Source organism: Gymnogyps californianus, chromosome 14 (assembly GCF_018139145.2).
Source record: "Gymnogyps californianus isolate 813 chromosome 14, ASM1813914v2, whole genome shotgun sequence".
Classification (NCBI taxonomy): domain Eukaryota; kingdom Metazoa; phylum Chordata; class Aves; order Accipitriformes; family Cathartidae; genus Gymnogyps; species Gymnogyps californianus.
This window is the reverse complement of record NC_059484.1, coordinates 12063516-12079475: the sequence shown is the minus strand read 5'-3', so window position 1 is coordinate 12079475 and position 15960 is coordinate 12063516. Positions and strand designations below refer to the sequence as shown.

Sequence of the window (15960 nt, the reverse complement as noted above, 5' to 3'; positions counted from 1 at the left end):
AATAACAATCAAGTACACAGGTCAACTCCTTTCCATCCCAAGCCTCTAGCAATTTTAAATTAAGTTTTCAATAAATTATCTGGCAAATGTCCTGTAAGATGTACCAAAAGTACTTCCAGAAAGATACTGGCTGTGATCAATCAAGTTTTAAGCTTGAGGTGATCCTATGACCATCAACTATGAATTTCCACACACACAGAACAAACACTTTCCAGCCAAAGACATTCCCAAATTGTTGCTTAACTAAGTTTGATGTTTGTCTTTTTAAGCACACTTGACAAACCTAGGAAAGTTTTCAGAAGTGAAAAACAGTTTTAATGGTGATTCTAGAAGATAATTCAGATGCAGAAAAACAGTATTATGAAATAAAACAACCTAACACAAAATTTATACACAAGAGCTAAAGTGCACGTTGAAGACTACCGCAGGCCATTCACAAGCCTTTTATACCTGCGGAAACAGTAACCACAGTGCCATTTGACAGATAAAGTTCATAAACAATTACTTGGCAGTTTTTCCTATATGAAATTAATCTGTTTACATTCACCAATTCTAACCAGAAATTTATCTCTGCTGTTTGCATTGCTTTATGCATATTAGTTAAATTTCATGCAGCTGAACTTGCGGTTCAGTGGTTATCAGGACTGAATTTTCCTTCACTAAAGCAGATAAGGGCTGTTTCATGAAAAGATATGAAAGGGAAAGGCTGTATCAAAGGACAAATTGCATCCTAGAGGCTTTTATTATATTCCCAGTACTGCTCACTGGAATGTGAATCACACTGTAACATACATCACTTCACTGATCAAAAACAATTGGCTTTTCAAACTTTAAGTCAAATGGATGGAAGAAAACGAGTGCATTTAAACAGAAAAGATATTCCTGGTAACCCCCAGTTCTGAGCAAATTTCCAACTTTGGATCCTTAGTTCCGGGAAAAGGTTCACAATATCTAGATTGCTTGAGTTTATTGATTTTATGGCTCTCTAATCAAATCGTTCCTTGAGCATCTGCCCAAGATAGATGCACCCAATTTCCTAAGCTGCTAGAAGCACTTCTATGATATGGTACCTTATACTGCCTATATAAGAAATTCAGCAATTGTTTGATATTGCAAAGCTGCAACAGCATTTGCTGATACTGTGTTTCCTAACTGCAAATATGAACAGAAGATTTTTTTCCTAAATAAAGCAGATTAGCATGTTGAAACATATCCACGGTAAGTTATTTAAATCACACACTGGCAGTTAATTTCCCCCAACATATCTTCAAAGAAGCTTAATTTCCCAAACTGGTGGAAAAGTACTTTGTTTTCCTTACGAATCCAATTTATATATTTTGCTACATCATTTTAATTAAGGTTATACTGTAAACTGATGCAGTTAAATCTATATGAAATCTCATGTAGGCATGCAAATTGATTTAGCCCAGCCTCACACTGACACAGCTTAAAAAAAACAACAACCAAGGAACTGAAACAAATCAACTTTATTTGAAAAGTACTAGCAAAGTTTTGTCACTGAAAATTGTCTGAAAATCTTTTAAAACAGGCAACTTGTTTGACGATTTAGAAGCCCTTCTTGATCAGCAACTACCAGTTGGAGCAGTAAAAGTACAGACACTCAATACTGTAAAAGCAAAAAGTAAAAGAACTGCTGAGTGATTGTGCACTAGCACAAAAGCACCATTTGTATGAGGAGCACAAAGTCAGAATCCACTGGTTTAGCACTAAAATAGCATCCAGGTGAGAAATACTTTGGTAACAATACCTACCCTCTCTGTAGCACTTTTTATTGGTGTATCTCAACATACTTAAGCGAGGACAAGGTTATCAAATGACTATAAAGAGGGGCTATGTCACAGCTGGAAATTACCCACTGACATCTTGATAGCCTACTGCACAACTGTTAGTTCTGTATCAGAAACTGATCTGATAAACTAATTCCTAAAAAGTACTTGAGTGCATACAAGTGCATGAGAAAGCCAGCTGTAGTTACATGCCACCACAGTCCTGTGTCACATTCACCAGCAACAAACAAGTACTCTCCCCAACAAACATATGAAAAGGGCATATAACACCAGCTTTTTGCACTAAAAGTACATTGCTATCCCAGCATGAGGATAGTGGAGCCATAAAAAAGAAAGCCACATGTGTTTTTAATGGCAGTAAATATTTATTTCCAGACAACAGACATTTAATAGATCAAAAAAGAAAAGTCACATGCCAACACTTACGCAGTCAGAATTAAAAGCCTGGACATGCTACTTCAAAAAACCACAGTCCTCTAACTACTTAACTAAAGGGTGTTTCCTTCAGCTGACTGCAGTACATCTTTATCCTCCAAAGCCATCTACAAGGAAGAAAGACTGCAGAGTGGGAAAATGATATGCTAGCCATTTCTCTCCAAGCTAGGCAGTACTCAGGCAGATCATCATTGGCTATCAACCTCAACAGCCTGAATCCAATCCCTAATTAACCCCATGTGCAGTCACTAGATGAATCACACCCCCACCTGGAGAGCAGGTCCCAGAACATCAATCCTTTCATCTCCTAAAAACAAATGTCTAGCATTCCAGAGCTAGACTTGCAGGCCAAGGTTCAAACCTCAGCTCCCTGAGCTGTGTTAGTAATTTTGTCCATTTATCTGCAACACAAGGACTTGTTACCTGCTCTAATCCACTCACAGCACATATATTGTTCATAAGGTTGTAAACTGAAGAGCCATATCCATGCAGCAGTGAAAGGTAACCTTCTGGTGCTGTGGTCACAGTCCAAACTAGGCAGCCTTTTCCCTAGTCTCTTGTTTAATGCCAATGATGTAAGTTACAATACTTCTTGTCTGCACAGCATTTCACAGCAGCTTTCTCATCAGTCAGACCAAAGTCCCTGTGCTATTCTTTCAGGGCATCAATCATGTTTCCAGACACCAGGTTTACTCTATTTACATATCAAGACTACGTAACAAAGTTCAGTAGAAGACCCTAGACAGGATTTCTTTACTGCTAACATAAACAGTCCCTTAAGCAGAAGTGTAATGAATATATTATTGTGCTGTTTGTTGTAATCAATATATTATCATGCTATTACCAAATTCTTAAAATTCTTGTAGTAAGCAAAACAGTATTTACTACAGTAGTGTTTTCTCTTGAATACATGTACACTTACCCACATAATGCATATTAAGGGCCAAGTACTTGTACTGGAAGAGAGGGTTGTTGTGCAGGCTACTTCTTTGGATCTGCTGGAAGAATGAGCTGACATCCCATCTGTACAAGACATCTAACAGCATGATGCTTGGGACCCTTAGGGCCACATTTAATACTGCCTCCAACTTCTCCTTTGCAGCCATTCTCTTCCCTTTCTGTGAATTGGCAGCAGACTGTAAATAGCACAAGACAGAGAAGAGTAATCAGATCAATCTCACTGTACAAACAGCTATTAGGCTTTGTGATCATATGAATGGGGCTTCCTGTGTGGCCACAAATGACTGAATGAATCAACTGAGTTAAATTCAAATCCAGACAGGATAGCTTCTATTTTTGCTATATAAAGGTCAATTTGCTAGCAATTTTTCCACGGTGATACGGTAAAATGGGGAGGGTGGGGGGCGGGGGCAGGTTAATGACATAAAAATGGTCAAAAGGTGTGCACCGAATAAACCCTCATTCTTATTTGCACTAATTTAGCATCCAAGACGCCAACCAAAAGACCCCGATGTATTAGGTACTACATAAACATTAACACGATAAGCTTTAGAAAGCAAACACCAACAAAATTGAGACACTACCTCCACTTAGCTTTACACTATTTCTATGCCTCTCAAATGAAATAACCACCAACTAAAATAGTTCTTAAAACATTTTAGATTCACTTCCACAATGCAAATTCAAATAAATAATTTTCCAATATCTAAGATTTTTTAAAAAATCATCTATAGCATTCATTAACATCTATGAATTTATATATTTATTCAATTTTAGGGCTGGGGGTTTTGAAGATTAGGACCAATAATCCAACTGTTCTACTCATTTTAATGTAATTCACCACAAGGAATCATACAAACAAAAGACCATATCCTCACTCCAGAGTACTAGAAGGTAATTTAATTTTGGAGCTTGTGATCAGAGAAGATGGATGATGTAAGACAATGAAGGGCGGGTTGTTTTTTTTTTTAAACAGGAAAAAAATGCTGGTCCACAACAGCATCTCAAAAGAGATCTAGTCACCAACAGGACCATTTTAAAGAGCAAAAGGATCAGTTTCCACATGTGTCAGAGCACTGCCTTCAGCTGAGACTGACAGTTGCTCCTAAATGAAATGTGCTGTTTTTACCACATGCCACCTGCCCACCCTAGGAACAGCATTCACCCCAGGCCGTATTTGTGAGCCACCAATTATATACACTGTATTAGAGAAGTGCAGTTGAAGTATTCGAGGCCAAGGTAGGGATGATCCAGCAAGTTTTTATCCACAAGCAGCCATTCAAACAAGTAAAAACAATCACCTGTAGCACGATCAGTCCCCAGACGAGGTCAGATTTAAGAAAAAGCTCCCAATCATTAGGGGGACAAGTGGAAAGAACTGCATCCTGACTAAAGAAACAGAAAAATCTGCACTTGGAACTGCACCTTTATTTAATAAATAAAGTTTTACAGGACTTCATTCATACTGTCCTTGTGTAAGTTTTAAAAGTTTTTGCAATTGTGCAAGTTTTATACTATCAAGTCAACATGGAAGTACAGCATGAAATGAAACCATGCTAATATACAGAAACAAACAAACAAACAAAGATCTTCCTTCTTGTATGGGAACACACACACACAATCCTCATGTCAAGTTTTATTTGTGTTGCCATGGCCAAGATGCTACCATACACTGTTCATGTGCACACCTAAAGCTACACTAACACTTGTCAAGGCACGATGACATAAAATTAATCCAGCTTAAGAAGTCAGAACAGATCAAAACTGAGATTTGGCTCAGTAAACCACAGGTTACAGGGCTGCTGCTTATCATCATCTAGCCCACAGTCTAACTTTTCAAGTTACGTAAAAGCAAGCACTTTTTATGGAGCTCTTGCAACAGCTCTACAAACCCCAAAGACAGCACATCCTTCCCCTCGCACAGGAAGCGCCTCCCCGCTACCTCGGGCATCCCACACACCACCAGCATTTCACAATGCTTCCCAAAACGAATTAAAAGGTCAGCCAGAAGACTACAGATATTTAGAATGAACAACCAAAACCATTGCCCAAGCAGCTACTACAGAATACTAGCAGTCAACATTTAGTGTGAATAAAAGATGGAGTTTAAACGTATGGTATCGTACAAACAAAACTTGGGAGCTACTCAGATTGTATACAAAGGGTTTCTCTAGGCTGTGTACTGAAATACAAGCCTATGCTTGGCACACAGCGTAAATAATTCATATCAAAATGTTTAAAATATGTCCTGGAATTTTCAAAAATCTTTGGTTTTGCCAAGTTCGCAAAATTAATTAAAACTTTGAAATTAAACTGCCTCCTGTTTTTTTGCTAGGTTACTTTTCCACATAGATCAGGGCTTAGAGGTGGGTGGGAACTGACTTACAGGTTTTCACTCTGTCATCTGAAATCAGGTGCTTGTTGTCACTTTACATGGGTATTTTTATGACATTCTCGTAACTGTCAAACCTTTTCCAGTCATCAACAACAACCAAACATGTAGGACAAGAAGGAAATTTTCACTTCAGCTTTCACCTTCCTTAATTACCCCAAATGCAGAATTCTGTGGACGACTTCTAATACTGAAAGTTAATTGAGGTTCAGCACACCCAAATTAAGCTGAAAAATTTTGCCTCCTGAATTCATACACACATACCTGAGAACGTAAGAGAACTGAAAAGTGCAGCATTTATATCACCTAAGAAAACCATCTAAATTTCAAGCCCTGTTAAAACAAAAGCAAAACAAACTTTGAAAACCACAATATGTCGCAATGGACAGGCCATGAGAAGCAGCCACTGCAACTCTGCAGCATAGTCTGTCACTGACTGACAAAGCATCCAATACTAATAAGAAACCTTTTAAAATTAACTCCGCTAGAAATGCGGATGTGTTAAATAAAGCCTCAGTTGTAATTGCTGCCAAGTCCTAACAGAACATAATACAGGCAAGCAACAAAGTCCATTGCTCTAAGCTCATTATATTGTAAAGAGCTCTCACAATACATTATTTTGATTGGTGTAAAAACAAACAAAAAACAAAAAAAACCACCACAACATTAAACCTCTAAAACCTTCAGATAAATGATGATGACAAGAGTTGCTGGATGCTCAGACGTTAGAGAAAAATAGGTCACTGTTGTACATAGCCAAAAAAAGGACTTAAGAACAGGACTGGGAAGCCACTAGTTTGTGTTTCAAAATTTTCTTCCCATGATTTCAAACATCTCCCTGTTTCAAATCAGGATAAGAAAAAGAACACTCTTAGGAAGAACTTCATACTTCACATCCGAAGTGAGTCCAGCACAGTTGTGCTATTTGACCAAAACGACCTTTTAAAAATTTCCCATCATAACTGATTAATGGTCATGGAAACATTTTTGTTTTCTAACAACACAGTACTTTTCAAAAATCCCTCCCTCACCTGACATACCCATTTTGTCAAAAGCATATCCCTGGTTAGCTTTAAAGCAAACAGTAGAATTAGCAAAACACAATTTTTAAAAAAAAAAAAAAGAAAAAGAAAAAAGAAAAGAGAGACAACTATCACAAGTCTGCCCCAACTCATTCCATTAGCAGAACAGATTAGCAGTAAACTCAAAAAAAACCTCAAAGATAACACACATTTTCCCTTTAATAGAATTTTCTTTCTGAGGTTTTGTCATCACATAAAATTTTACCATTTCAGCTGAAGCTGTGAATTATGCTACTTAAACCAGTGTAACTGTTGTTTATGCACCAACATAAATATAAATCTATCACATCACAGGCAGAAAATACTCACTGGTAAAGCAGTACAAGAGGCCGCACAAAATCTGCATCCATTTACCCAAACAGGTGCAAAATTACATTAACAGAGTAGAGTTTCTACATTTAGAAAAGCATTAATTATAAAGTTACTTAATAGTTACAGAAATATGTTGGAATATCTGCAAATTTAAGTGTTATTCTAATACTACTGCCACCAAAAATCACCATGGAAAGATACAGTAATACCAGTCGGGATCCGAACTTCAAAACCAGACTTGATCCTGCAACATTCAGCCTAACATCTGTGAACAAGATGCTCATTCTCCTACAGGATTACAACCTAAAATGCTCGGAAAGATTGACTAGAAACCATAAAAGACAATTTCAACTTCTGTTCCTCACATCTACGAAATTCCAGTTACTTTGGATACGGCCATTAACAAGCAGACTTTGATCTGTAGTCTAGTTTCCACTTCAAATTATTTTGCAGTGATACATTTTGAAACTAAAAACATCACCAGGAAAAGCTTTTATTTTCCTATAGGGTAAACTTTGCTAGATAGATCTTGAAGAGAGAAAAAAGAAAAAAAAACCCAAAACAAAATACACAACTCTTATCTGTAACTATAGAAAAGTTCAGTGTCACAGTTCAAAAACTAAAATTAGACCCACCAGCTGGGTTGCATTCACTCACTCCCCAGAACCCCTCCTTCTATATGCCTGTCCTGTTCTTGGGAGCAAAAAGAAAGGAATTTGAAGTATGGAAGAATCCCATTCTTCAGAGACTTAGCTCTTTATATCATCACTTTGGGAGGGAGAAAACAAAGAGAAGGAAAGGGAAGGAACAGGACGAAAAGGTTTATCAGATACGCACTTAGAAAAGAATTTCCTTGTGTGAGTCTGTAGGAAAAAAAACCACTAGAAGTCCAGCGATTATGTGGGTCACCGATCCATCAAAATGGCTCTTCCCCATGCAGTCAGCAGCAAGGAAAGCAAAAGATGTCTTGCTCCCATACCATTTCAATTGGCTAACAAGGACAGCACTCAAAAATTTCTGCTGAGAAGGCCAGATACAGTGAGCATACCAAGTGCACTAATAAAGCAGTGAAACATTGCAGACGTGTACGGTAACACTGTCATTAGGATCCAGTCAGTATTTCCAATAATACTCAGTTTTTGTAGTTCACTAGAGCAGTTCAGTAATTCCAAGTAATAACCAGAGAGTATTTAGCCTTCAATTTAAAGGTTTAGAGAGAGTCAGTCGGCAAACAGACTACTCGATCTTGCTATGTAAGAAGTTAACAAGAATAAACAAAATTCTTTTCTTCCTTTTTTCCAATCTGGTCTAACAATATGGATTGCTATAGAGCTGCTGCGGCGGCGTGACTGGAGAACTGTTATTTCTACCTAGAAAACAAATGAATTCCTAAATTCCTACTCACCCAAGACTCATTCAGTTGTGAACTGAGGCACAGCTAAGGTTTATCATTCCAAACAAATACATAACATACTTTGCAAAAAAACTTTTACTGCAAAACAAATTAGGTCAACCTCTTATCTGTTCATAGGGACTTAAGTGGACATGCATTCACGTTAAAGGCATATTAAAAATGGACAAAAACAACTGGGTACAGTTAACTGTACAGAAGAAAAAAAAAATCTACATTTCCAACTTTTAGTACTTCTAGCAAGTTTTATATAAGGGAGAAGAAAATCAATTCAGGAAATGAGAATACATATCATAGAGCTGTGAAGTTGAAGTTTTCTTTAAAGATTTATTTCTGGAGTACATTGATACACTATGAGCAGTTTCAGTACACTCTCAATTATATAGCAAGTGTATTATTTATAGGCAGCCTGTAAAACATCCTGTGTCTTTTATTTTTCATAATGAGCAGGTAAGACCAGGGAACTGACTCGGGGACTAACACATGTTAATAAAGTTTAACAAATCCACCAGGTATGCAGCAAAATCTTTCTGTGGATTCCTACAGGATCAGCGCTCTGCCTGCATATCATCAGTTTAAACCCAGTCACACTAAGAGGGGCTGCTTGTTTTTTAGATCACAGATTTGCTGAGTTCAGTTAGGCACCTGAAAGACAAGAATCTAATTCATTAAAATAAAAATATAACTAATAATACCTTTAAGTAAAATCTTCAGAAAAAATCTAGATTGAATCAACAACCTGAACTGCTCTGACGTCCTTTTTGACTCTACAGTTTCTTGTCAGTCCAAGGTTTGGTTTATTAACTAGTTATTCAGCATTTTTTTTTGCCGTCACAGCCATGTTTGCAAGCCTACACCTACAAGCCTGCCTAACCACATTTGTATCAGCACATTCTGAGAAAATCTGGGCAGCAATCCCAAAGCGCCTCTGCAGAGGACAGACTATCCAGAGGACCTGCACAGAGAGCATTAATGACAGCCCTAGATGATGCAGTCTGTGACAACCCACCTCAGAGAGCTGGACTACAGGAAGACCAGCCACACAAGTAAAGCTGGCATACCCCACCAACCTCACAAAAAAACCTGCAACCCAAATGTGTTACCAGGATGAAGTTACATGACAGGATGAAATATATTTCATCCTCCACAGTTGCTCATTTAGTTTTTAGCCATTTCAGATACAGACACAGCCTATGTTTAGAACCTGAAATTCCAATAACTAGTTACCTGACTGGTAAGAAGTTAAAATATAAAATAAGACTCTCAAGATTTCTCTAGGTCAATACTGATAAAGTTTCTATTGCTGCTGCTGCCTTAGCTATTCGAGTCATGTAAATAGAGAGCATCAGCTTCCAGGCCTGTGAAATAGGCAGCTTAGCTTCCTGCAGTACCAGACTCGCACAACAGTAATATCAAACAAATGGTGAAAATACTTAGAAAAGTCCCTTTTAAAACATGCAACCAAAAAGTTCCTTTCAAGTACGCAACTAATTACAAAGCAGCAGGGCTTCTCTAAAATGAAAGGAAATGTTATAAAAGTAAAGGCAGGGAAATGGGCACAAATGTCTGAATCATATTGAAGGCGCTAGACATGAACATGCACTTAAAAAGCAAAATGACGGTGAAGTGTCCACTCTGTAAGCACATCAAACGTTGCCAGGTATATTTGGAGCTAAAAATGGGTTCAGAGGGAGAGTAAATCACCACACAAATTGTTCCAGAGGACTGAAAGAGAAGCTATCTGCATGTCTGTGTGAAGAGGAGGAAACCAACTCAAGTTTAGCAAACAGCTTAGAGAATGTTTTTGAGAGTGCAACATGAAACACTAAGCAGGCTTATACAGTTTTCCACGACACGCCTGTTCGTTCACATCTTATTGGCATGATGTGCCTTTCTGCATCTGCACCATGGACTCCAGCTGCTGAACCGCAGTGAGATACTAATCTCTTTCCGTCATCTCGAAAGCAAGGAATTCCCCGGTATTTCTTCCAAGCATGTTGCTTAGTTCATATCTCCATCGTAATTAGGTTGCTCTAACATCAGTAGCTCCTCATAAGACTGATATAAACAAGGTGAATGAATCCCATATTTTGGACAAGCAGCAACCTTATGTTGCTCTCTAAGATTTTTGACAATCCTTCCACATAATGGTGGTCACAAAGACAACTAATGAGTTCAGGAATTAATTACATTCTTTCATGACATTATGGCTCAAAAAACCAGTTTTAATAACTATGGTAATCAGCTGCTAACTAGAAACAAAAAGATACAGTTTCTCATCCACAGGCAGCTCATTGTTTAAGATAACTGGCAAAAATAAGCCAAGGTTACAGGTAAACCAAAGTTACAGGGTGCAATAGCTTAACAGCTCTCACCTTAAAAAATATTTTTTTCAATCTATCTTCATTAACCTACAAACAAAAGTGATTAAAGAGAGTAATTAAAAATTACTTCCTTCTTCCCCTCCCAAGTTTGATCTCTAGGGTGCATTACACACACAAAAAACCCTAACACAAATACAACTAAAAGTATCTAAGTCCCAAGACCACAAAACAAGTTAACAGAAACTCTTGTACTACAAATTGCAGAAGAAATGAATACAGGAACACCTACAGACTTTAAAAAAAAGTATTTTGAATGAGATCACAAACAGCTAATATTTATAAGTCAAACATGTTACAGAAATCTCCTTTTTCACTGGTAAACAAAAGGTATTTTTTGCCTATAATGTCTACTATTCTCCCTTGTTTACTGATACTTATGTGCATTAAACAAAAAAACCCACCTTTTTTTCCACTTTATTCTCCCAATCACATTATTTATGCACCAGGACCCCCCACACCCCCCAAAAAAGGTAGTGCAATCAAAAGATAAGACTCACTCTAAGAGCGACCATCTGTCACAAGTGTACTTAAGTACACAGAACTACTCTTGATCACAGAAAAAAAGTGAAAATTCTCATCACAAACCTTACCTTAAAAGACTACAGAAGCTCTCAAAAAATCGACTAACATGACATAAGTAGGAAAGATACAAAAAGCCCCGTTCTTCACGCTACGAGACTCTACTTCTTACATAAGCACTACCATATGCTTTAGGGCCCGTCTCCAGGAGGGAACAACCGGGCCTCCCCCCTTCCCACCTGACCGCCTGAATCCAGGCACACGACACAGCTCTGTGTCTCACCCGTAAAGGCGTGCAGCGTCTGGCCGCCAGAAAAAGGGTTAGGGGATATTTACAGCCGGCTGCGGAAACCAGAAGGTAAAGCCAGACCCCAGAAAGGGAGGGGACCACCGCAACCTCCACAGCGAAGCCAGCACCTCGGTCACGACTGCAGCACCGAGCACCTCATCCTCCGGGCCCGAGTCAAGCTCCACCGCCGGGCTGAGCACACGTCCGCACGCATACGGGCGTGCAAACTCTACGACTCCCCCTCCGCCCCCCTCCACGCACACCCCCCAACCGGCGACTTATTTCCTGCCCGCCGCCTGCCCGGCCAAACTCTCGCATTCATCCCCGGCGCTGCAGAAAGCCCCTCGCATCCTTCCCCGGGCCCCGCGCAGCTCCGCCGCCTTTGAACTCTAGTAACCCCCTGCAAAGCTCGCTGCAAGCCAGCGCTGGCAGAGGGAGGGGGGAGAGGAGGAAAGGGGGGGGGGGGAGGAGGAGGAGGAGGAGGGGGGCGGGAGGAGGAGGAGGGGGGCGGGAGGAGGAGGAAGAGGGAGGAGAGGAGGGGGGCGCTGCGCACAGGAAAGGTCGGGGAAGCCCCGCCACACAAACGCGCGGACACGCACACGCGTGCAAGCAGCGGGGTGCGCGGCGGGACGCCCCCGCAAGCGCGCGGAAGGGGTGGGCGGGGGGCGCCTCGGCCCCCGCGACGCCCTGAGGGGCGGGGGAGGGGCACGCGCGTGTCTGAGGCGGCGGGTGGGGAATCACCTGGGCCCGCGGGGTCGCCGCCGCCGCCTCCTCCGCCTCCTCCTCTTGCTCCTGCTCCCCGGTGGCGCGGCGGGGCTCCGCGCCTCACAGCGACGGCGGCGGCTCGGTGGCCGGCGGCAGAGCGGCTCCTCGAGGCACCATGGCCGCGCCGCGCCGCCTCAGGGCGCCGACACCCCACGGCCCCACAGACGGGCGGCCATGGCCCGGCTGCCTGCGCGCCGCCTCGCTCCGCGCATGCGCCCGCCCCTCCCGCAGCACCGCCCCGCGCGCCCGCCGGGGGCCGTCGGCGCGCGCGCCCGCCCGCGCTGGAGCGGCGGGGCGTCGCGTAGGGAGCGCTGCGCGCCCGCGGAGCGGCTCCTCCGCCCCCGCGCTGCCCGCGGCTGCAAACGTGCCCGGGGCGGGGGGGGGGGCGGCGGCGGGAAGAGAGTAGAATGCGGTTTTTGAGTGTGAAGCACAGTTCTGGATGGAAAGCGCCGTTCTGGGCGTAGGAATGTGGCTGGGGAGGCTGCGCGCAGCTGCGCGCCGCGGAGAGGGCTCCCTGCCAGTCCGCGGAACTCTGTTCTTAAGGCCGGGGCAGCGCGGCGCCAGCCGCCCTCTCGCCACGCTGTTACCCTTTCCCTCCCCCCCCGGAAACGGCAGAGGTTTGGGTTTAAATTCCGATGGGAGACCAGGGTTTTAGTTTTGGTTTGGATCCTCCCGGGGACGCGGGAGGGACTCGTCGGGGCAGCTGCAAGTCTGAAAGATGACTCACGAGAGTCGGTCAGCAAAATTTGAGGTAGTGTCTGGGCAGATGTTTAAAAGGCAGCTCTGCTGTTTTAGTAAGATTCTTTACTGGCCTTGTGGAACACAAAATGCTGTATTAATTTAAAATACTAAGGTTGACCCTGTTTTTTTCCAGCGATGTACTGCAGAATCTGTAGTCACCTCTGTTGTGAGATCAACCAGAAAAATACCGGACTTTTTGTTCTTCTGCATTGTCATTTTTCAGCTGGAGACCTGTGCTAGGGGCAGCTCCCTCACAGCACAGCACCCTGTGCAAGAGCTCATGCTTCGCAGTCTGTGCTCACAGCCCTTGCGTGAAAAGTCTCACTAATATTTACTCATTCTGTAAAGGTCGTGTGGCCCTAGCATGCATTCGTAAGTGCTAAGGAAAAAATTGTGACCCAAGAGAAGTAATGTTTTTTACCTTAGTGTTTGAAAAATTACAAAGCCACGTTGTCTGGGACATGAAAAAACTTTGCTGCAGCGAGGAATGAGGGAATACACTGAACTGGAAAATCCTGTAGTTCACAGGGGTTGGGCTAGCCAACTTAATTGCTCTTTTCCTTCCATCTCTAATGAGAACTGGAGCATTCACAGATGTAGGTATTAACAATGCGTATACTCAACACAATGTCTTTAACTCTATGAAGTAGAGATATTAAAATAAGGGGTTTGGGCGTCTGTCCACATTCTGCTTTGCAAAATTACCCTTGTCCGAGTACCCAAAGGTTTTCAAAACACCAGAAGAAAAAGGTAGTTTGAATATGTCTGTGTTAACTTTTATCAAAACTGTGGTAGGGCTCTGCCCTGCTGTATACTCCGGTGGTTGTATTTGGTGTTAACACTGGTCCTGTCTGCTCCCAAACTCCGGTCAGCCTAGAACGCAGCAGAAAGGAGACCAAATGGCACAACTGACGGAGCTATCCCACATGGAAGCCTTTGTTCAGGCACCATGGAGGAGCTCAGCTGATTGACTGATACAATTTTTCACAAGCTTCAGATTTTAACATTATTTAAAAAAAAAACAGGCTTTTTTATTGTAAAGCTTTTAGTTTAAAGCTATCAGTTCGTGCAAGGATTCCTCAACTCGGTAATTCTTCTCTAGGAAAAAAAAATGCATGTCCAGCCAAACTAAGGACATGCATATAGATGTGATTATTACTCATAAGCACTTTGTGCTCTGGTCAGGCTTATAAGGATCAGAGAGACCCTTCTGCACAGGGCTTCTCTGATGCGCTGAGTTTCTCTCCTAAGCAGTTAGTTTCCTCCTTTGTCACTTAACAGGTCCCTGCATGACAAGGGCTTGCAGCTCTTGTTTTATGCATCTTTTTATTAATCATGCCACTATCACCTAATTCTTTTGTTGTATCTGGGGTAAACGCACTGCTCCAAACCGTAGACTCCTGCAGAGAACATGGGAAAACAATGGCTTCACCAGCCTCCAGCCACCCCATTGTTCTGCCTGGCTCAGCCTACTCACTACTGCGTCACTGTTCACTAATACTTGCCAGTACCCCACTTCTTATCACAAGGAGTACGAACCAGCTGTCATATAAGGCATAAGAATTTCAGCTTCATTTCTAGGGCCTGCTTGTCTTCTCATGCCGTACATGGAAAAAAAGTCATGAGTCACCCCTTTTCTGTTCTTTGTGGGCTTGGTTCAATGCTGACTGAGGCCAGGGGCAATGGTGCAGGATCTGTAAGTCCTACCGCCTGTCTTCAGTGCTGCTTCTGAGAAAAAAGACAGCAAGCAGCAGAGAGAGACAAATACTTATTCACAACCGTACACAGCGACAGGTATTTATAGGAGATGGAGTGGAAATCTCTGTTATTATTTTAGAAGTAATTATATCATGAAAGCAAATCACCAAAGTTCTCGCTTCAGTTTGCAAGCAAACAATAGGAACTGAACCCCACTTTTATTTCATTCTATCATCTCTCAGCATTTAATTCTGAAAATGTGTTCCTGCACAAAAGCACAGGTTTTCTAATGGGCAGATCAGGTATGTGGCATTACCACTGTCTTGTCAGGCATGTCTTTTTAAAAGCACCTGAACTTTCTACTTCATTTCTCTGGAATTTTAAAAGCCTTTCCTGCATTTGACACTGGGTGGCTAAGAATTCTGAATTCAATGATTGTTTATCTCTCATTATTAACAGAGGCATTTGGATTCCAAATTTTCAGTGATCAGCAACTGAGGACTGAAGGGGGCCGCTATAGTGACATCTCATTAAAACTTTCAAAAGACCTCAGATAATGTGGAAGCTTGATTTGTCCATGTGGATGGACAAATGCCAGCACCCCAAACTGCTCACAAGGAAAATCCCTCATAAGAATTATCAAGAGCACCAAAATACGCTGACATGGAAGGACATTGCATGCCTAAGGTGGACAATAACATGGGCAGTTTTATTTGAAGCTTTTTTACAAGCCATTGTTTCAAAAAATACTCATACATACATATGTAAAAGAAAAGGAATCTTTTAACAAGTAGGTTATATTGCATAAAGTCAGACAAAAGTTAAATAATGCAAAAATTAAGATTGCCTGCAAAAACTAATTTGGTGCCTCACGTGTATGCCTTATAATACTGATGGCAGCCAGCCCCCAAAGCCTTTGTGTTCTCTTCTTGCAATTTTATCCCATTCACTAAACAAAGGAACAAATAAACTTTAATTCCTGCAGAAACACATACCCAGACACAGGAATTGGGAGCATTACTGGGTCGCACAATAGCAACAGAGCCAGTGCATCTCTTTCTCTGATGTGCCTACTCTCACTGCGTAGCCCCACCTCAGAAATTCCCCTCCTTTTCCCTGTCTGTGACCCTATTTCCTAAATTTCTCCCCATCACTTAGCTTCTC

General features: G+C 41.7%; 1 protein-coding gene across 3 annotated transcripts in view; it reads right to left on the bottom strand.

Moving 5' to 3' along the window:
• Positions 1-12459, bottom strand: part of RNF145 (ring finger protein 145) — a 47803-nt gene extending 35344 nt beyond the window's left edge. Inside the window, exons 1-3 of one of the 3 annotated variants that reach the window (XM_050905325.1) lie at positions 11587-11717; positions 10776-10811; positions 3166-3379 (exon numbers count right to left, since the gene is read on the bottom strand). In XM_050905325.1, coding sequence (XP_050761282.1) covers positions 3166-3349 — 184 coding nt within the window. In that variant the 5' untranslated portion in view covers positions 3350-3379; positions 10776-10811; positions 11587-11717. Of the gene's footprint in view, positions 1-3165; positions 3380-10775; positions 10812-11586; positions 11718-12333 lie in introns of those variants that run through there. The other 2 variants (XM_050905324.1, XM_050905327.1) reach the window with 2 other exon arrangements.
• Between the last annotated feature and the right edge of the window lie 3501 nt (positions 12460-15960).